At 39.3% G+C, this 22,521-nt stretch overlaps 2 protein-coding genes across 3 annotated transcripts in view; both read left to right on the plus strand.

The window, feature by feature from the left end:
• ARIH2 (ariadne RBR E3 ubiquitin protein ligase 2) overlaps nucleotides 1-4,674 on the plus strand; it is a 41,905-nt gene extending 37,231 nt beyond the window's left edge. For both annotated transcript variants that reach the window (XM_081968226.1, XM_081968227.1), the window contains exon 15: nucleotides 791-4,674. In XM_081968226.1, coding sequence (XP_081824352.1) covers nucleotides 791-862 — 72 coding nt within the window. In that variant the 3' untranslated portion in view covers nucleotides 863-4,674. The remainder of the gene's footprint in view (nucleotides 1-790) is intronic.
• A 2,192-nt stretch (nucleotides 4,675-6,866) lies between these two features.
• P4HTM (prolyl 4-hydroxylase, transmembrane) lies at nucleotides 6,867-22,204 on the plus strand (the record flags this gene model as incomplete). Its single annotated transcript, XM_081935946.1, has 9 exons — nucleotides 6,867-7,181; nucleotides 8,533-8,614; nucleotides 11,529-11,719; nucleotides 12,203-12,299; nucleotides 12,956-13,118; nucleotides 15,341-15,526; nucleotides 15,630-15,720; nucleotides 17,343-17,466; nucleotides 17,676-22,204. The coding sequence occupies 9 exons, from the start codon at nucleotides 6,867-6,869 to the stop codon at nucleotides 17,891-17,893; spliced, it is 1,467 nt and encodes a 488-aa protein (XP_081792072.1). The 3' UTR covers nucleotides 17,894-22,204.
• Nucleotides 22,205-22,521: the final 317 nt, after the last annotated feature.

The following is a 22,521-nucleotide window of genomic DNA, read 5'->3' on the forward strand; positions in this document are numbered from 1 at the left end:
TGCGGTTGTGTAAGCAAACTCAGCTTCTCCAGTAGAGTGTTTTTTGCCAGAAATCGGCAGAAAAGCTGGCAAATTTGCAAGCTTTTAAAGCAATTGTAAATGTGTGCCAGTTGCCAGATACCTGAATTGTGATCACATGACTGCAGGAACAATGCAACATTTGTTAAGTGTCAGTTTAGGGAGTAAGTCACTTTTTCTGAGGCCACTCTAATTTTCAACTGTTGTTAAACAAACAGTCGTTTGCCAAGGAATACCTCTATATATACTGCTTTGAGGAATATGATGCCAGCCCATGAAGTATGTGCTTGTTAGCAATATCTTTTAATGATGTTCCATGACACGGAAGTTGAAGGGATCTGTGGCCCGCAGACCAAATTTTTTGGTAGCAACCCCCCCATATTACAAAATAGCTTTCCTCTACGCAGTTAGGCTGATACACTCATTTTTTTGGGGGGGGCATACTGGAAATTAATGAAATTAATGAAATTAAACTCTAGACAGCTGTTTCGGAGGCTCTTTGGATAATGAGTGCTCCTTATTGTTGAATGATAGCTTTTCATGTTTTTATATATTATGGTGAAAACTTCTGGGAGTCACCTCCTGTTTCAATAAAATAGTGTGTTTTTGTTTCCTCTTTCTACAGCTTTTAGCATTGATCAGCTTTCTCCCAGCCGGTAGAATAGCAATAGCACTTATACCTATATACCACTTCCCAGCTGTTTCCTAAGCAGTTTACAAAGTCAGGGTTTACAGAAATAACCCCTTTCTTATTTCTTTTATTCCCACCCAGGATTTGGAGAATCAGATGCACATTGCTGAGCAGAGAAGGCGGACTCTGCTGAAAGATTTCCATGACACATAAGACCGCAGGAGCTACCAGGGCACAGAGCTGGGAGCAAAGTAGCAAGATGGCGGTGCGAGCAACAAGGGAAGCGATCAGAGGAACTGGCCACCGCCTCTCCATAAAACAGGGCTGAGGACATCACTGCACCTTCCCCTTGCAAACCAGACATGAGCTAGCACCACCGCTTGGTCTTCTATTTTTCTTCTATTTTCTGCTTTTTCATTTTTGGCAGGTAGAGGTTGAAATTCAGTTGGCATTTTTTCCTGGGACATGTTATTCCCCAGTTCTTGGATTGTTTTAGAGGGGAGTTTTATTTCCCCCTCCCCCTCCTGAATGGCTGTTAATAGTATTAGAACATTATAAACTTCTGTAATTTTTCGACAGTTGTACAGTGATACAACAATGGTTGATACAAAGTGAACTCTAGAATAACACAGACCCCTTTTTAAAAATAAATTGGGACTGGAGAGTGTTTCTTCCCCCCCACCCCCCTTAAGCAGTTTGTAAACTTAATGGCTTACTTCTCTTCTCCTCCCCTCCCCAAACTCACTTTGCCATGAAGGTTATGAAATAGTCCAGCTATTGGTTTGTTTTCCCCTTTTCTGGGCACTTGCTTGCTTGCTTGTCCCGGGAGTGCATGAGATGAACAGGGCCTGGGCCAAGCAGAATCAGCAGTTGCCAAAGGACAGCATAATTGTTGAAAGGTTCTCCTTCTTCTCCTTTGACCGGGCTGGAGTAATAGGGCAAAGCTCAAAGCATCATGGGACAGTTCTAGTCCCACCACATGATCTCTTGCATGGATTTATTGCTTTGTTTTGTTTCCCTGGACTGCTACCTACTGCCAGACTTAAAATACTTGGAGAAGTTCAGGGAGCATAACCTTGCTTCTTGGCAGCATAAGAGTGAACATTAGGTTTTTTTAGGGCAGTAGACCCAGCCATGTTTGGGCCATAACTTGCATATCTGTGCAGCTCAGTCCTGCACAGTCTGATTCTTTAGGTGGGCTATAAGGTGATGCATCAGAGTTGATCTCTACTACCATAACAAAAACAGACTTTCCTACTATACCGAGGAAAAGTTAAATTCGTTATTAAAACAAAAACAAACACACACCAGCATACGTCAGATCCTGCTAAACAGCCACTACTGTTTTCGAAACTGTTCTGCTGCTAGATGAGAAGTAACCAGGAAAAGAAAAGAAAAAACATTGGGGAGAGTCCATAATTACTGTTAAGATTCATAGGTGGCTGCTTACTGGCAGAGGTTTGTTAACTCTTGAAACGTGTTTAATGTCAACGATTCACATCAGAGGCCAGCTTTTAAAATGTATGAAAATAGTAGCTATATAAAGTACATATTTGGTTCTGCTGATAAAGAAATGGAAGATGGAGCTGCCGTTTCCTGAAGCTGCTCCAATCGATGTCTTGAAACAAGAATTTCCTTGCATCCATGTTTCCAAGAGCACGTTGCACTGAGATTTTTTATGTGCATTGCTTGTGACCTTTGGGATTGGGGTTAGAAAGCTTTACAAGAATCATTATTTTCTGCTTATGACACCTGTTTTCCTAGCCTTTTGGTGAAAGTTATTTTATTAGCATTTTTAGATTTTGCCCTAGCTTTTGGAGGTCATCAACCCAAGCCGTCATCTTCCATTCAGCTGCTGCTGCTGCCACTACTACCTCAGGCACTCCAAGGAAGAAAATGATAAGCTTGTTTCCTAGACCCTAATATGGCTTCTCTGTTCCCAGCTAACCTCAGATTAAACCAGTGGGTGGAATTAGTAAAAAGCTTGTTGGGGGACACAAAGAGAATGTGAACTTTACCCAGATTCACCCTTGCTCTTTCCCTTTCCCCATTCTACTGGACCCTCGTAGCATATGTGGTATGATGACCTCAGCAGGTTTGCTCTTTTAATCCATATCTTTGTCAAAAACAGAGATCATGCTTGTTTTTCTGGCTTAAATGTTTTAATTTCTCTGCATGAAAACCACTGCTGGGCTTTGAAATTTAGAAGCAGGCAAAACCTTTTATCAAATGCAAAGCGTTCAGTGTGTGTGTCAGACACTGCTTACTACGATATCTGTTTGTGTTAATTCTGTTCGGTGTTAGCACAAAATTATCGGCCTCTTGATAGGGAAAACTGCTGGCTTCCTAGCTTCCTCAGTAATGCTGTCCTGATCTTGCTTGCTTGCTTACACAAAGTTCAGGTTTTGAGGGAGGTGAGCATCTTTTTCTCTTGAAACTTTATAAAGTTCAGACTGAGCTGTTTCTGCTCATGAAATTAAATAAGATAAAGTGTACATGTTTCTTGTTCAGAATTATCCAATGCAAAAGAGTGGTGTTACTTGCTACAACTGGCAAATACCTGCAACTGGTTGAATTTACAGTAGCACAATCACGACTTGCAGTGGCAAAATTTTCTCTGTCTCCAAACTTTGGCATATTGTTCAGATGCTTAGATCCAATCTCACATGGTGTACTAAGATGTAGTATACACTTGTCACATCACATAATGCAACATATTGAAGACAGGCTTCTGCTTGCTCAGGAGAATATTCTCACTTTTTGGTCTCTGTGTCAGCCTCCTGTGCCCTCCAGGGTTTGGGGAGAGATGGCTGCACAGAGAGGAGGAATCTACTCAGCTGATGGGTGACAAATACAATTAGTTGTTACCGCACAGCTGCTCCTAAGTTTGGAACCAATACATTCATCCCACAGTTTAGAAATACTCCCTACCTCTTTTTCTTATCTTCCCTGTTCTAGAACAGCACAATGATTGGGTGCTATCTAAAAGTTTTTTATCATTGGCAGAAAACAGTCCTTCCTTCTAGAAATATATTTATTCTCTTCATTCTGTAGCATTTTTCAAATTGATCCTACAATTAAAAAAAAACACTTGTTAGAAAATTTCACTTTGTGATGAAACGGACTGTAACTAAAGGGCATCTAAGCCTAAGGGAAGGCACTACATTTCTCTCACAGCAGGTTAACATCCTATACTAGGAATTTTGGTCTTCCTCTTGTTCTATCAGGCTTAGCCTAAGCCAACCTGGCAGCTATTTTTATCCTTCACTCTGCATGTTGAGATCGTTGGCTTGGCTTACCCTTGATCACAATGTTTATTTCACCTAGTTTGGTTTACTTTTTAAAATTCCCTCTCACAACTTGCCTTCCTTCTTTCTAAAAGAGAGGTACAGAAAGCTAAGGCAAATAACCACCTCCCGATAGTAAATACCGAAGCACGTAGTTAGTATCCAATTCTCCTGTCCAGTAGAATTCTATACATGTCAAAAGCTTTCATACAGACAGCAGCAGAGGCTGTGCAGATAAGGGAGAGATTATGTAACCAGTTTTATGCTGGTCCTCTTCTAACATCCATTCTGTAGCAGTAAAATCAGGTTTTTTTTTTTAATTTTTAACACTTAATGCCATGCTAGTGTTACAGAAAGAACTGAAGACTTTTTGTTACTGTACTGTCTTGATCCATTTAAACTCGTGTTTCTGTTTTTCAAAATTCAACTTCACTTTAGTAACTTTTTGTAAAAACAAACAAAACAAAACTTCTTATGTGCTTGCTCAAGTCTGGACTGTTCCAAATTTTCAGGTAGTAGCTTCTGCTATGGAAGCTTTTTTTTTATTACGCAGAGTGCTACATTATCATGGCTGCCTTTGCTATGTCCCTCACTGAGATTTGGGGGAAAGCAATCTCAAGAAACTGCCAACACTTTTCCGGCATTAGGAGGGGAAGAGGGCAGAGGAGAAAGAGCCCTTTAAATTTTCCCCTCCTGAAATTGTTTTATTTGAAATAAATTGTGAATTTCTAATTTTAATTAAGTGTTCTGTGGTGTTTACTCTGGCTATGTTTTCATATTTATGTGATCTCCATGTTTGAAAAAAAAAAGATGTTAATAGGGCAGGAAAAAGAATTGGGCAATTAAAAAATGTTCAAGTAGGTTGAATATTTTCCCTATGAAAACAAGCTAAAAAGTTTGAGATTTCTTAGGTGGAAATAAGAGAATATCCCCCTTATTCTTCAATCAAGTATTTTTATTAGTTTTATCAAAATATAAAATACAGAAATAAAAGAATATGAAAATGCTGGGGAAATAGGGAAGGAAAAAGAAAAGAGGAAAAAGTGTAGGGTAGAGGGGAAAAGAAAAAGAAGCATTGATTTCTGACTCTTGCGCAGTAGATAAGGTAATAACATAGAACCTCAATTTTTTTACTTTTACATAATATATACTAGCCATTTCTATAACAACAATCCTAAAATCTAAATTTAAGGTTTAAAATTTAGAATCTAAATTTAGGTTTAAAAACCTAAAATCAAAGTTTCATTTTCCCCACCTCAAGTACCAAATCCAAAAACAGTTTCCAAGTAGAAACAACCTTAATTGTATCCTTTTCTTTATTCAAAACAGTCAATTCTCTGCTAACTCCACTTTTTTAAGAATTGAGGATCATCCAGTGAAACTCATTGAAAGGAGATTTGGAGCAGACGAAAAGATAATTTCTTCACATAGCACACCAAACTCTGGAGACTATGACTAGTGTACGTAGATAGTTTTAAAGTGAGTTGGATAAATGTATAGAGGACAGGACTTTCACCAGTCCTGTTGAATTTACTTAAAAATTGAAGGGAGGGAGAGATATTCCTGCCATAAAGCACTTTAGTCAATTGGAGCAGGGGGGAGGGAGCTGCCCACAACCAAATGAAGCACAGGTGAACTGGATAGCATCACTTGTATTGGTACAGGTTACCAAGCAGATCAACCAGAAGATAGATGACTTCCTAGTTAGCTGTAAACCATATTACGCATTCCTGCCCTGAGAAAGAGTGGCCCGTACTGTTCCCGGGGAAGCTGGTTTACCACCTTTCCAATCTTTTCCCCATTTTTGGTAAAAGATCATATATAAGTAGGATTTAAATGTGACATTAGGCATGAAAACCAGCTGGGTGACTTTGGGCCAGTCACTCTTTGGCCAACTCACCATAGAGAGGGTGGTTCTGTGGAAATTGAGGAAGGAATACAGGTAGTCTACAACTTTCAACCATTCATTTAGCGACCATTCAAAGGTACAAAGTCATTGCAAATAGTAACTTCTGTTTTAGACACTTATGACTATTGCAACCTGGCCATGTGATCAAAATTTGGATGCTTGAAAACTGGCATGTATTTATGACAGTTGCAGTGCCCCAGGGTCACGTTTTTGCAACCTGACAAAGTCAATGGGGACAACCAGATTCATTTAACAATCGTCTTACAAACAAGTGCAGTGCTAACTTAACTGTGGCAAGAAAGATAGTAAAATGGGGCAAAACTCCACTGTCTCCATAATATAAATTTTGGGCTCAATTGTGGTTTTAAGTTGAGAACCACCTGCATTAATTCCTAGAGTTACTTATACAGTAATAAAGGCAGGATAAAAATCTAATGTTGCAGTCAATTAGCAGGAAGAAATCGGACGTGATGTAAACAGTGGTAACGTTTAAAGATTCTGCCAGCCCAGTTACTGCAAGCACAGACTGAAACTTAAAATTACCATTCTGACATTTTGTGATTCAAAAGCACACTAGAGATTAGATTAAGGACCGGGTTTTTTTGGTCAGAAATTTGCTTTAGAGAAGCAAAGCTAACGCCGCAGGCGCTTTGCCCTTACTAAAAATGGTTCCAGATTCAGAGCATGAAACTGACGACGCCCTATTCCAAAATGGCTTCCTAGGCTACGGTTAATGAGGGAATGCGAGCGACTGTCGAGTTATCGGCGCTAAAATGGCTCTTTCTAGGCGGATAAAATCTCAGCCTCCAAGGCATGACAGCCTCCCTGTCCGAGGTAATCTCGCACCGCGGCTCGGGCCACATCTCATTCAATCCCGGCCGGATGGACCGGAAAGCCGCAGGCACTCTCACTTCGTGGTGCGTGGTGGCTTCACGCCGTAGCGTGACGCTCGGAGGAGAGTTTCCCAGCCGCGCTCGCGCGCGGTTGCCGTAGTAACGCTTCGCCGAGCCTCGGGCCTAGGATGGCTGCGGCGGCGGGGGCAGCTGTGGCGGCGGCAACGGCCGAGCCGGACGACGGACCTCTCTTGCCAGGCTCCCCCGTGGGGCGACGGGCCGTCTGCTCCCGGCCCTACTTCGTCGTGCTGATGGTGTTCGCGCATCTCTACGTGATCAACGTGCTGGGCTTGCTGCTCTTCGTGCACATCAGCTCCGACGATGGCGGGGAGCCGGAGCCGAGGAAAGAGGCTCCTGGCCCGGTCCAGGATGCCCCTCCCGTCCTGCCCGTTTTTTCAGGCCACTTGGACTCTCAGGCTCTGCCTCGCCTGCAGGGCATTAAGGCAAGCGCTGGGCTTCAACGGGGGTGACGAAGGTTGTAGGGGTGGGGGGACGTGGTTGCTCTTTCAGGGGCGCTTTTTAGCAACAGCCATAGCCCTTAGACTTATATACCGCTTTCACAGTGCTTTTACAGCCCTCTCTAAACAGTTTACAGAGTCAGCCTATTGCCCCCAACAATCTGGGTCCTCGTTTTACCCACCTCGGAAGGATGGAAGGCTGAGTCAACTTGGAGCCTGGTGGGATTTGAACTTCCAAATTGCAGGAACCCGGCAGTCAGCAGAAGTAGCCTGCAGTACTGCACTCTAACCACTGCGCCACCATGGCAGTTTTTGCTCAAAATAAAAGTTTGTTAAAAAGGGGAGAAACCACCACCACCCCACCTCGGAGGAGCCCTGGCGCCCCTGGTAAGGCATCTTCACCAAAACGGCAGCCTTGAGGGCAAGGTTGACTCCAAGCTCTCCTCCACTTGCCTTTTGAAGTCTGTATCCCCGCCATCCCGGCCCATCATGTTCCCCAGTCCCCTTAGTGGGAGAGGCCGGCAGTCTTAAAACTATGGCATTTGAAAGGTTTGGAGAAGGCCGCCTGGGGTATTTCCTGTAGTCATCCATTTGCTATTTCCCATTTTGATCATAATGCAGGGAGTCCTCGACTTACAATGGTTTGCTTAGTGACCGTTCGAAGTTACAACAGCACTGAAAAAAGTGACTTAGGACCATTTTTCACACTTATGACCATTGCAGCATTCCCATGGTCACGTGACTTATGTTTAGATGCTTGACAATTGACTCACATTTATGACGGTTGCAGGGTCCCAGGATCATGTGATTACCTTTTGCTACCTTCTGACAAGTAAAGACAACGGGGAAACCAGATTCACTTAACAACCCTGCTACTAATTTAACAACTGCAGTGATTCACTTAACAAATGGGGCAAGAAAAATAGTAAAAAGGGGCAAAACTCATTGAACAAATTTCTCATATAGCAACATAAATTTGGGGCTCAATTGTGGCCGTATGTTGAGGACTACCTGTATATGCATAATATACAGGTAGACCTCGACTTACAATAGTTCATTTAGTGATCGTTCAAAGTTACAACGGTGCTGAAAATTGTGACTTATGATTGTCTTTCATTCTTATTCACATGATCAAAATTCAGATGTTTGGCAACTGTCTCATATTTATGACCCTTGCAGTGTCCTGGGTAACAGTAATATTTCCTCAAATTGATATGATGCATAGGTGAAAGTTTTTGACCAAATCACAACCATAACTTTTTAACGTGTGTGTGACATATTGTACATATTGATTTAAATCATTATTTTTAATTCATTATTTTACTATGTTTTAAAGGTGGGCCATAAACAGAAGTTGCAACTGGTTCCTAACAAAATCCATGTTATGAAAACTCTCAGCTTGAAACCCCTTCTTTTTGGTAAGAAATAGAGGCTTTTAAAAATATATCTGTACATCCTATTCCAAGTTCTAGGAGCAATCCATTTTTCGATCTAGCATGTTTATAAACCACTTTGTCTAACCAGTGCATGGTTATCTTGTGTTTCTCTTGAGCATAGCATCAGCTGTGGTCTTCAAAGTGACTCTAGCTGTCAGTCACTTTGTATAACATTGTATAACATAAGATAAGAAGTTGTGAATGCCCCAACACTGGAAGTCTTTAAGAAGATGTTGGATAGCCATTTGCCTGAAACGGTATAGGGTTTCCTGCCTAGGCAGGGGGTTGGACTAGAAGACCTCCAAGGTCCCTTCCAACTCTGCTATTGTGTTGTATTGTATTGTATAATCATCATGTATATATGTTTATAATTTCCCAGCCTCTTTGTACTGCAGCAACTTTCATTACTTATTCCCGATCAACAAAAAAGACACGAAAAGAAAAAAAGATCCACTTTTGTTGAATTCTGATCCAGTTACACCAATTGTAGATCATTGTTTTATTGAATTAAAACGGTACCTCGCAAATGGTTTTAGTAAAAGAACTGGAAGCAATATAATCTAGATGGAACTGGTGGCAAATATCACTTCTAATAGTCAATAGGAATATACTAAAAGAACCTTTGAATGCAGTTAGATTACTTTTCTCTTTCTAATGAAGAAATGTAATCTGCATAATTTATATCTTTTGGTAGAATTCATCGATCCCGCTAATACTTTGGAAATTATTGTAAAAACCAGCAAACTAGTATTTTGTAATATTTTGTGATTAGCATCCTTAGTGTTAAAGATTCCATAAGAAAAAAAGATTAAAAGCAACAGAGAGGTGCTGCTTCAACATACTCATTGATATCCGAGAGCTAAGATAATATTGTAGAGCCAGTTTCCAAGATTCTGCAATATAGCCCCTTCCTTCTTGCAATATGTACTCTGAATCTTTGAGAAACTTGTCTAGATTGCAAGCTGCCATAAGGGCTTGACACATTCCTTTCTTCTTTCTCTCATACCCAATGCATAATAAATGCATTGTATCTCTAATTTATGAATTTCAGAAAGATTTCCTTTTAGGTATAGTACGCGAGTCTGTCTGTGTAAACTACAAAATAATATTTGAGCAAAACAAAACTAATCAAAGGTGGAAGCTTGAGCAGTAGATGATGCCAAGGAAACAGGAAGTCATTAAGTGGTTCCTACTAAGCAGTTGTCATGTATCCATTACCACACAAGAATTTGTAGATTTCAGTTCTGATTTCATGACTGAGCAGTTTAGGAATCTGGAAGAGATTCAGTAGTATGGTAAATCACCCAGTGTCCCAAATTTGCAAATAACTCATGAATATTTATGTATATTTTATATTTCTTAACTGCCCATTTCTGTCAGAGAAGGGCTCTGAGCAGTGTACAATGTAATCAATAGAATTATCATTAAAATCAGAATTAATTTAAGATTTAAAAGCTTTAAAATTATAAAAGCAACATTATAAAATAACAAAAGGTAAAAAATTCCAAGATGGAATATAAGCAGTTGTTAATACAGGTCAGGGAGGGGGAGAGTTCTTATGGAGCCAGCCAGCCCCATGGTTGTGTGAGTCTCTGTGACCCACATGCTGGCTTCACAGCCAAGTGTTGTCCCCTTTGTAGAAGGACAAGAGATTGGGAGCTTTCCTCTCCTATGAGGACAGGATGTTCCACAATGCAGGGGCAGCAGCAAAGAAGGCGCCCCTCCTAGACCCTGCCAGTGAAGATAAAACTTGCTGGCATCTGCTCAGATGTTGGAGATATGTAGTTTTCATTGATTCTTTGAATGTACTCCTCAGTGAAATAAAGCAAATTAAATTCTGCATTTCCTTACACAATTCTAGACAATTTCCTGGTGGAGATTATTGGCAATCTTTCTATATAGATAGGCCTAAACTTAATAAGTGTTGAAATAAGGGCTGTCAAATTATCTTGAATGATGCCCACCTGAATATCTTTGAGTTCTGATTGAGTCATGGTGTGGTTTGCCTGCTTAGAGATTAATCATTTTTAAAAACCATTTTCCTCTCTGTTTAGGGGAAAAATAATATTTAGAGGCATTTGTTTAGCTGGATCAATTGTTAAAGAAGTGATTGCCACACCTTTGTGAACTAGGCAGCAGAGTTTGGGTGTAAACTCAGGAAGTTTTATTTGCCTACAGGATGGAATTTGCAAGATTTCTATTTTAAGTATGAAGCGGAAAATTAATTGTGGATAGTGGTATACGTCTTATTTTGGCATGAAATTAATTTCTATGAGTTTTATCCCTGGTCTTTATTGAAAACAGTGCCCTCTCATTGCAGTTCAATGAAAGCCTTTTAAAAACAATAGCTTGTTTTCCTCATTACAAATTTATTTAATCAGTAGATGGCAGGAAAGCTAAGGACAATGCTCCTCTAAGAGAAGTGTGTTTTCTTCCATTATACTCTTTACTATTTTTATTTCTTATGAAGCGGGTAACAGTTTCTGAGCTCTGCTGGCTCAAATGAAAGGCTGAGTCTAAACCTGTATCATAAATCATAGTTTATGGTTTGGTGTAAGCTGTTTTTTTTATTTGTTCACAGATATTTAGGCAAAGTTCCTTTTTTCAGGATTGAAAACTGTACTGAGATACAATACAATACAATAGTAGAGTTGGAAGGGACCTTGGAGGTCTTCTAGTCCAACCCCCAACCCCCTGCCTAAGCAGGAAACCCTATATACCATTTCAGATTTTAGATATTAGTTCCTTGCCTCATAACTGGAACATTTGGACCCAACTATTTCCTGCATTCATAAATCATCTTAAACATCAATATTGGCATTTGAGCATCTTTGGATTTTTGAATGTTCACCTTTGGATGGGAAAATCATTTTCTTCTGCCTTTCTCCCATGTTAGAAATCCCAGATTTCCTGAGTGAAGATGAATGTAAATTAATTATACATTTGGCTCAGCTGAAAGGTCTGCAGAAAAGCCAGATTTTGCCCACGGAAGATTACGAAGAAGCTATGGAAATGATAGATATCAGCCAGATGGATATCTTTAATCTGCTAGATCACAACCAGGATGGGCAGTTGCAACTTAAGGAGGTATTCAGAATGGAATGATTGGCTATTAACTGGGAAATATCAACCTCACTCAGGTATAGCCTGATCTGGGTACAAGATCCTGGGGTATTATATCTGAATTTGCAAAATGAGTTAGCATTGTATCTGAATGAAGTCATACTGTGTGAATATTGAGCATTTTGAAGTATGAGGCCTTAACTATCTTTAATTGTGTTTTAACATCCTGGTACAATTCTGCATGTCATGTCATTGACAAATATATGAGGACAAATCTCCAAATAAAACAAATAACTAGAGGAAAATGTGTTCCTGTCTAAAAAAAAAAAGTGGCCCTTTGAATATGCTGGGATCCAGCACAACCAGAAATATGGGTGCTTCATGGGTGATCTGTTAATGCCATTTACCAATTAATTTTTGAATTAGTGGATTCTGCTAGTGCTTCTTGATTATGTACATAACTCGTCTGTAACAGGAAGGTCTGTGTGCACTGTGTTCCAATTGCAGGTGCTGACACATACCCGCCTAGGAAATGGTAGGTGGATGACACCTGAGAGCATCCGGGAGATGTATGCTGCAGTCAAAGCAGATCCAGATGGCAATGGTAAAGATAGAATGGGTGCTGCTTTTTAATGTACTATGTACCATTGTTCCCTTCCCTATTATTCTGTCATGTCAGATTGGAACAAATATAAAGATAGTCATATCACAGTGTAGTATTAAGATTAGGATCAAATCAGGAGTTAACCAAAACAGCCAAAGTTGTAACAATTAACAAGTATTTCAATAAATACGAAGCAACTTATATTTAATTTTATGGCCAATCGGATAGTGATAATCACCAACTTTATTTTTTTAACACTTTATTTTTTAAACCCAACGATATATCTGGCTGTAGGTACTGAGAGCTGTTTAAAAGCCAGAGAATAATAATTCTCTGTGATACTTTAACTTCAAGTTTTGGATTTGTACTTGCATTATCTTCTTTCAATTTCTGCTCTCCCACCCTCACAGCTTTTTGTTTGCTAAGACCATTCCTTTTATTAATTTTATTTAGATAAACATTCCTACTTTTTAATAGCCTTTCCCCTCCATCTATGTTAGAGCTGCCCAGTTAAACTAAAAATCCTTCATTGGGATCACCAGAGGATGGTTGGTTTCTGTGGTTCTGATGGGGCATACCTCCTGACAGCATGTTTATACTGATCAGTCTCTAGCCTGACATGAGCATGTATGTTTTTTTTCCTTCATTTTACTTAGGTGTTTTGAGTTTGGAAGAATTTAAACAATTGAACATTCGAGACTTCCATAAATACATGGGTAGCCGAAAAGTGAAAATGAGCGATCTGGTGCGGAACAGCCAACATACATGGCTGTACCAAGGTGAGGGGGCACATCAGGTCATGCGCTCCATACGGCAAAGGTAAATTGATCTCACTCAGCAATTTTTACCAATTAGCCTTGCTGTTGGTTTGCTGATCAGTTTGGCCAAAATGTATAAACCAGTGCACTTAATGCAGCTACTTTCATTAGATGCCAAATGCATTATTGTAAAGCACTAGAAATCTAAATGGCTTGTTGTTGGTTAGTGATATATAAAATGTGAGAAATTGTACTTGCTGAAAACCTGAGGTAACAGCATAGAGAGTAGACTTTCAAAAGGACAGTTTTTAATTAAATCTGGTCATTATAAATAGAGTTTTCCTAATAGATATTGCTACTTTAAATGTCTTTCTGGATAATCATGTTGAATACAGTTATATAGGATGTGTATATTTCTCTAGATTGCATAGATAGTGAAATACACACACACACACACACTCATACACATCTTCCTGTGTTTTGATAATTTTCTCTTTTCTTTTACATTTCCTTTATCTTTGTTTTGAATATTTGAGGGTTTTTTTCAAAAATGAAAACTTTGGAAAGAAAGAGAGACCCATACTTATTCAGAATAGAATAGAATAGAATTTTTTATTGGTCAAGTGTGATTGGACACACAAGGAATTTGTCTTTGGTGCCTAGGCTCTCAGTGTACATAAAAAGACAAGATACATTTGTCAAGAATCATAAGGTACAACACTTAATGATAGTCATAGGGTAGAAATAAGCAATCAGGAAACAATGAGAAGACTAATAGTAATAGCAATGCAGCCTTAGTGAATAGTTTGACAGTGTTGAGGGAGTTATTTGTTTGGCAAAGTGATGCATTCGGGGGGAAATGTTCTTGTGTCTAGTTGTCTTGGTGTGCAGTGCTCTATAGCATCGTTGAAACAGGTGAAACAGAAAGAGATTGATTAGCATTTGCAGCTTTTTTTCTCAGTTTTATTAATTTTTGAATTAAATGAGTTTCAGATGATTTTGATATTTTTATTTAAATCTAATATCTTTACATTACACCAGGTGTCTCAAACTCAAATGAATATTAGCCACGTAAAACATGAAAAGTGGTGTGATGCATTTACCATCTGCAAAAATGCAACAAATATTAAACGTTAATGTTAATAAAATTATGAATAAATGAATGCAAAACTTACAATAATTTATAATAATATAAAATACTCGACTTTACTGAAAGTTAATAAAAGCAAAAATATGTTTCCTACTCTAAATTAGTATTTTATTATTGATTGATTGATTGATGAGATTTGTATAGCAGCTCATCTCATATATATTATATTTGTGGCTGTAATCTCCAACTGATCTATTGTCCTGTATCACACTGTTTTGTTGTTCTGTGCACACCCTGTCACCATCTAGCATGATGACAAAATGGTGATGTCACCTGCATTGATCCTTCTGCATCTGTTCAGGGCTATCATATAAAGTGCAGTGTTCTTGAACAAGACAAGACAACAAGGCAGGACAGGCTCCAGCATTGCCTTAACTTTTTATCACAGACCACATAAAATAATTCATCAGGGGCATTCAGCCTACAAGCCAATGTTTGAAATTCCTGGTCTATACTTTGCTCTTTCGAAGATACGTGTAAAAAATGTTTAAAAACCAATGTATGTTGTAACACTCACTGATTCACATCCTCCTTGGGTTCCTGATTCCCCACCCCCACCAGCACCATATGCAAAAAGTGCAACAAACTCTTAAAATGCCAAGCTAGAAAGACCTGCATATGTTCAGCATGATTTGCTCTTACTTAAAAATAACAATTGTGAGGTGAATTCGAATCACTTTGCAAGAAAATGTTCTTGCTATAGCTCTATTGCAGATCCTCTTGGTTTCAGACTATTTGTCTTACTACCCTTACGGAATGGCTAGAGGGTGTTAAGCATGTTTATGGAAAAGATTTTAGCTGGTGTGTATCACCTACTGTGTCCCCCCCCCCCCCCCCGATTCTTTCTGAATAGTTTTCAATGATTCCTTATTCCTTCATGAGTTTCTATGTTCCATTTGTGATGTGAAAAAGATTTTTTTGTACCCTCCTTTTTTTGTATGGGAATGGATGCAGATGATCAAGGTGAACGGAGTGTTTTTTTAAACAATAAAAAAAAACCCTTTACAAATGTTCTAAGTAATCTTGATGGTCTGATACTGGCTGGGGAATCTCAGTGGCTTGATGAGAATGTTTATGGGAACCAGTTCCCCCTTTCCTTTCATCAGCATGCCTCTCTGCTTGTCTGCCTTCAGGGTAATTAACTTAACCCATCTGCCACCAGAGATTGTGGAGCAGAGTGAACCGATGCAGGTAGTCCGCTATGACCAGGGAGGGCATTACCATGCTCATATGGATAGCGGACCAGTGTTTCCTGAAACTGCCTGTAGTCACACCAAACTGATTGCCAATGAAAGTGCTCCTTTTGAGACATCTTGCCGGTAAGCCTAGTAGAAGCAGAAGACAGAATGGGTTTCCTGGTTATCTTATAATAGTGATCGTCTGTTGCTTGTAGGAAAGCAAGTATTGTTCTCTTTCTTACAGCTATGTGACAGTACTGTTCTACCTAAATAATGTGACGGGAGGAGGCGAAACCACTTTTCCTATTGCAGATAACAGGACTTACGAAGAATTGGTAGGTTTGTCTTTCCTGTGCAGAATGTACTGGCTGTGTCTATAAAAGGTTAATTATTCATTTGGCTTATATCTCATATTTCTATTCAAGTTCTCAAAGAAAAAAACAACCGCAAAATCCAACACGCAGAATAAAAAACTCAGAACAGTGGCTGATATTAATTAACCTCCAAGCCATTCTCTTTCTGTGTCAAATAGGTACAGAAAAGCCTCTTCTGTAAAACATAGAAGTCAGACAGATTGGTAATGGGAAAGTTGCTCCCTAGATAATCAAGCTCTAAGCACTTTAGTGCTTTAAAAGTGAATGCCATAGCTAGAAATGACACTTTGTCATTGCACATCCTTCGGTATAAAAATATCAGACTAGCTGCAATATTTTATAGCCAATGCAACTGGCAGATGCTTTTCCAGGGAAACCCTTTGTAGAGAATATTGCAGAAGATAAGATAGCTCAAAGTTGCCAAGTCAGTGGCTGAAGAACAATAGCAGCTGGACCACTGCCGCAATTGTATAGATCCACTTCTCATCATAGCCATCAGGTGGGGATGAGGAATCACTCCCGGGACAGACTTGTGCTTTCAAAGACAGTGCAATTGAGCAGCTTCATATAGATTGTAAGTGGCATGGAAACAAGATGGAACCCAGTCAGACAGCATAGATCAGCTGAGAGATCCATAGCACCAATTTTAGAACATGGCCGAATAGGAAGGAATAGAACCACTGTAAAACTATGTCCTCGGTGTGTAATCCCATAGAAGAATAACATGATTGTATTGAAAGCTGGTGCAATACTCAAGAAATAGGGTGTCAAACTCGCGTCATCACAGAATTGTCACGTGACATATCGTGACTCCCCCCCCCCTTCACTAAACCAGGCATGGGCATGGCCAGCGTGTGACGCATCCGGCCCGCAAGCTGCAAGTTTGACACCCTTGGTCTATATCCTCCTATCAAATTTCCAGAATTATCAAGTCAAGGAAGTTTTAGTACACCACATATCCCAGCCAGAAGCACAATTGAAATACAATAGATAATATTTATTATTTGGATACATCTGAGTTATTTTTTCCCATCTTTCCTAGAACTGAAATGTTTTAAGATTCACATTACTTCCCAGATTTAAAAAAAAAAGGTTTTTCAGCCACCTATTGCTTCTTCAGGCAAGAGGGAATATTTTACCCATAAGTCTTGTCCCAGAACAGTTTCCAACAGACTAAAATCACTCAAAAAATCATAAGAGCTCTAAACTAACCTTAATTTGCAATTCTAGTTGCAGGAATTCTCCATTGTATAGTGGAGGTGTTTACTCTGAATCACCATACAAAATAGAATGGTGGATATTAGTTGTTTAAATTTTATTTGGGAGTATTCTGCAGCAAGACAGCATACATTGTAATACTTGTAATATTTGTAATAAGAAAAAAAGCTGCTGGAAAATAAATTAGGACCTTTTTTATTTAGTTTCTAATTAAACACCATGGACTTAATTAAAATATCATGCTTATTTCTGATTTCATAGATGGAGAGCTGTTTTAATGGGAGGTCTCTCTATATAAGGGGGGATGAATAATGGTAATTGAAGAGGTCTTTTTATCCGTTCCCTAATGAACACCCGTTCTTCAGTCTCTAATCCAGAACGACGTTGATCTACGTGATACTCGAAAGCACTGTGATAAGGGAAATCTACGTGTAAAACCTCTGAAAGGCACTGCTGTTTTCTGGTATAATTACCTGCCCGATGGGGAAGGTAAGTTTCTTCCTGAGGAAACCAGATAACCATCTTTCTATTTGTATTCGTTTTATTTATTAGAGTTTTATCCCACCCATCTCCCCTTCAAGGTGACACGGAGTGGCTTTTATTTATCCTCCGTTGGCTATTTTGGAAAGCTTAGAGCTGCAGAAAAGATTGAGCAGCATTTGTGTGAAGCTGATCCCTGGAATCTTGTTTCTTTCCAGGTTGGGTTGGTGATGTCGATGAATACTCTTTACATGGAGGCTGTTTGGTGACTGAAGGAACCAAGTGGATCGCCAACAATTGGATTAATGTTGATCCCAATAAGAGGCGACAGCTCCAGTTCCAGGAGGAAATGGCTCGATACATCAACAGTGAAAACGAGGACCAAAGCGAATGGACTGTGGACAAATCCTACAGCAATGTCCATGTAGAGCTGTAATGTTTGGAGATGCCTCTTGAAAGCACCTTTTTTGCACTAGCCATTTTCAGCTCTTCTATTCTCCCACATTTCCCAATTATTGTGTTTCTTCAGAGAATGTAGGGTTGCCTATCTAGGTAGATTGGAGAAAGGAGAAGCAGGGCACCTAATGCAGTCTGAGGAGGAAAGGGGACAATTTGGAAAGAAGGGACAGTAGCTGAGGGCATATTTTGATTTAATGGATGGCTTTGCTTAAGGAGATTTTGAGTCTGTCCGTGAATCTCCCCTGTGACATATGCAATCCACCTTTAAGGTTCCTTATCATCCTGACTTGTTCTGCTGGATGCAGTTTTCCTTTAGCTGGCTTTGTAACTATAATCTTGTAATCTGCCCTTCTTTCCATCTGTCTCAGTTTCTCGGTCTTTTCACTGATAACAGCTTACATAAGGCTAGTAAAACCCACATCAACAAAGCGATTGCTGCATATTCTAGGTTGCTCTGTAGAGAGTAAAACGGCTACTCTTAGCCTGCATGGGAACAGATCAGTAAAATGGTATAGAGGTTAAGATGCTGGATGAAGACTAAGGAAACCCATGGTTCAGGTTCACCCTCTGCCTTGGAAGCTGATTGGGTGATTTTGGCATCAATTTCTCTCAGCCCAACCCCCCACCCCACCCCACCCTCTGAGTGGCTGTTGTGGAGATAAAATGAAGAGAGATCTGACTTGGGCTTTTGTGCAAGTGGGGGGGAATCATTCTAACCAGTACCATTTGAAAGCACAAAGTATATGTATTCAGAAGTAAGCAAACTCCCAAGTGAAGGTGTAGACGATTGCAGGCTTAAATCCAGAGTTATGCCAAGGGGTCATGGGCATGTTTCTGTGAAAAGAGCATGCAGGCCTAAAAGTACTAGAGGCCTTCCACGGGACGGCGGATGCTGATCATGGTAATTTTTCTCAGGGTTGGACATAGTTCTGAATTACTATTCGGAAATATTTATACCAATAATTTTCAGGGAAGTAATGGAACAGTTAATATGTGCAATTGGAACGTGTGTTGTATGTGCTGCAGTTGTGATTTCAGCCATGTTATTTGTGTGTTGGAGAAGTTGTTTACCTACGAGAAACCTTTTGTTCTGTTTCGTTTTTTTAAAAAAATTGGAGCCAGTGGCATAGTAATATTCCTCCTAGAAGATAAATATGTATTTAGATATGCAGTGTGGAACCAGCAATGTTCTCAGTCATGATTTTTTTTTTAAAAAGGTGTTCTGCAGGATTAGGCTTAAGGTATGCGCAGATCGTATATCTTAGGCCTAATTCTATTGTTTCTTGTGAAATGAATAGCACTTTCCCACTCTTCCTCTGAAGTCAGTGAGATACTGTCTCTGAATGAGGGGCTTAGACCGCTCCGAAGTCAATTTAGCTCCTTTTAAAACCTGTCCAATAAGCAGCCTTGCTCAGCAACAGTTTGGACTGTGAACCACATTATCTGGAACATACTTCCTAATTTTTTTTTTCTGACAAGGAGCCTTCAACTAAAATACAGGCAGTCCTCGTTTAGCAACTGTCTCTTTTAGCAACCGTTTGATTGAAAAAGTAACAATCCTCTCATTTGCAATCTTTGAGGGTCGGTGAAGCAATGGAAAGCTGAAGTAAAAATCATGCAAACGATTGATGTTTCGCTTAGTGACCGCTTTGCTTCACCGTTAAGTTGCTGGTCCAGTTGAGATGGCTAAATAAGGGCTGCCTGTAATCTTCTGTCATAACAAAGGTTCTTTGGACCTCTTATCACTTGATGGCCTTTTATGCACTTTTCCTAACTTTAAAATAAATTGGGGTGGAGACTAAGCAAAAGGAATTTCCTTTGTCTCAGTAGAGCTGCCATTCCCCACTTCCTCATTTATTGCCTGCAATACAGTTAGTCCTCAACTTGCAACCACCATTGAGCCTAACGTTTCTGTTGCTGAGACATTTGTTAAGTGAGATTTGCCCCGTTTTACGACCTTTCCTGCCAGCTAAGTGAATCACTGCAATTATTATGTTAGCAACAGTTGTTCAGTGAATCTGATGTCCCCATTGGCTTTGCTTGGGAGAAGGTTGTAGAAGGTGATCACATGATCCCAGGACACTACAACCGTCATAAATATGAGTTGGTTGCTATGCATCTGAATTTTGAACACATGATCATGGAGATGCTGCAACGGTTGTAAGTATGAAAAATGGTCATAAGTCACTTTTTTCAGTGCCGTTGTAACTTTGAATGGTCACTAAATGAACGGTTGTAAGTTGAGGACTATCTGTACTTATACTTAAGTGTCAGTAATTAAAAAGAAATGGCATTAGACCAGGAGAAGGTAGAATTTCCATTGTATTGCACCATAGGAGAGTGCCAGTTCTTGGCAAATATTCTCATTTTTTTTTTTACAAAGGCTGGAATTAATTTCCTTTCTTTCTTTTTTCCCTTTTACTCACCGGAGAGACTGAAAAGGATTTCCAGTTACAGAATTCTTAAAGGAATTTGGACATCTTGAGTTGAATCAAACTGCAGGTTTTGGTAATAGACGTTATTAGTAGCTTGCTGCAGAGAACACGAGTCCTTTTATTTGGGGCTGGTAGTTCACATTTAAATCACAGTGAGCAGATTCATCTCTTGTCCAGTTCAACAGAGCAATGGTTGGTTTTGATTGGAGAAAACTAATATTGTAATGGCCTTCTAGACGGCTGAGAAAACGAAGCGTGTTTCCCATCTCCTGTGACATTTTGACAAAACTTCTATTTGGTGACTAGAGGAACATATTTTAAGGCTCAGTCTGGTGGTTGCTATTTTGCCCTGGTGCCTCCTCCATTGCAATATCAACAGCATTAAGTGGTAGGACATTTGCATGCTTCAAGACTTGCCCTTCCTACCTATAGCCTCATTGAGGTACGAATCCGTTGTTATTGTGATTGTTGCATATGGAATCAGTTTGTTTCTTCCAGTGAATTTCATTCCAAGCAATTAGAAGTAACCACTTTATTTATTTATTGGAGCTCTTCAGTGTTGCCTTAGAGAGTTGCATAGAATGTTGTCTCCTAAGCCAAAAATAGCTCACCCACCATGTTATGTAATTTGACAGATGTTTGACAGCACTCTAGCTAGTCGACTTTTGTAGTCCCAGGCAGACAAAAACTAAATCCTGGGGGCTTATGTGTCACTTGGTGGAAAACTAGTTATGTAACTCTCCTGTTAGTATGTTTGTGATCAGGTGAACAAGTTGCAGAATTTTCCCAGATGATATCAATTTAAGAAGGATCAATTTAAAAAGCAGTGAAAAATTCGCTCCAATCCTCAGTCGTGTACTCTCAAATGAAATGGATTTCAGTGCAAATTATTTCCATGAAAAATATTTACGATGGCAGCTTTATTATAATTCTGTTGCAATTTTTTCATCTGGAAAAAAATTAGCTGTTTAGTTTTGTTTGTTTGTTTTGTTTGTTTTATTGGATTTATATGCTAACTTGTACCCTGAAACTTCTTGGGTTTTTAGATGTGGCCTTGATTCAAGACGTGTCACTGAACAGATAGTTTAGTAAGTCGTTTAAACATTTTATTGATTTCTTTTTAAGGCCCGTTTAATGGCATCAACCTAGCATTCATTCATGGGTCCGAATTTCACAACGTATTTCTGAAATGAGAATAGGTGGAATGCAAAATGGACACCACCAGCCTCCCCATTTTGTTTTTCATATGTAGTCTTTGGGATTTAATGTCATATATGAGAGTTTTGAGAGGGACTATACCTCTGCCTTGGGCTTTTTTCAATTAGCAGAGGATATCCCAGAAAAAATGTAGATACGTTGTTGAGATGTTAAGGAGCCATCAGTAAGGTTGGCCATGATGGCGCTTTGTGACTGCAGCCTACAAAAACAAATACTCCTGCCAGAAATGTGTGAATGCTTTAAACAGCTGCATGGCTTGAGAATAGCCTGGTTCTCCAGCTTTCAGGAATGTATAGGGTTTGTTGGGGCTCAACCACATGCAGTGAAGTGAGTGGCATTACGACACTGGCTTGTGTTATTGTTTTTTATTATTATTATTATTATCCAAAGGGTTGTTCTAGTATCCATAGAAAGACTTGAACGTCTTAGTAATTATACTTAGTTTTTGAGTGATGTGGCTTTGCCAGTTCCATATTTGTAGGTAACTGGTGAATACTGAGTCTTTTATTTTTATTTGTGTGTGTTCTCTACAATTCCACGTTTTGGATACTTTTTTTCCTTATTTAATATTTATTTAATTTATTGTGTCCCATGTACTGATGTCAGGCTGTCAGTCCTGCAAATAAATATTTGAAACCCATGTTTTTTGGATGTTCTATTTTTAATGATATGTGTAACAGTCTCCACATCTATAAAATATTTTATTCTCTAAAGAGAATCAATAAAATAGCCCTATTAATGTGGACATTCCTCAACTTATAAGCAGTTTCTCCTATCTGGTGCAACGAGTCTGTTTTCTAAATTTCTCTATAATACTAACATTTATCATCACAATTTATCTTTAAAATTAGCAGTCACACCTGCTTTTTTATTTGATGCACACATATACACAGATAATGCTACAGGCAGAAAATCAACGTAATGCAGTATCTAAGATGAATGTAGAGATCAT

Source organism: Natrix helvetica (genome assembly GCF_964273705.1).
Source record: "Natrix helvetica genome assembly, chromosome: 1".
In the NCBI taxonomy this organism is placed as follows: domain Eukaryota; kingdom Metazoa; phylum Chordata; class Lepidosauria; order Squamata; family Natricidae; genus Natrix; species Natrix helvetica.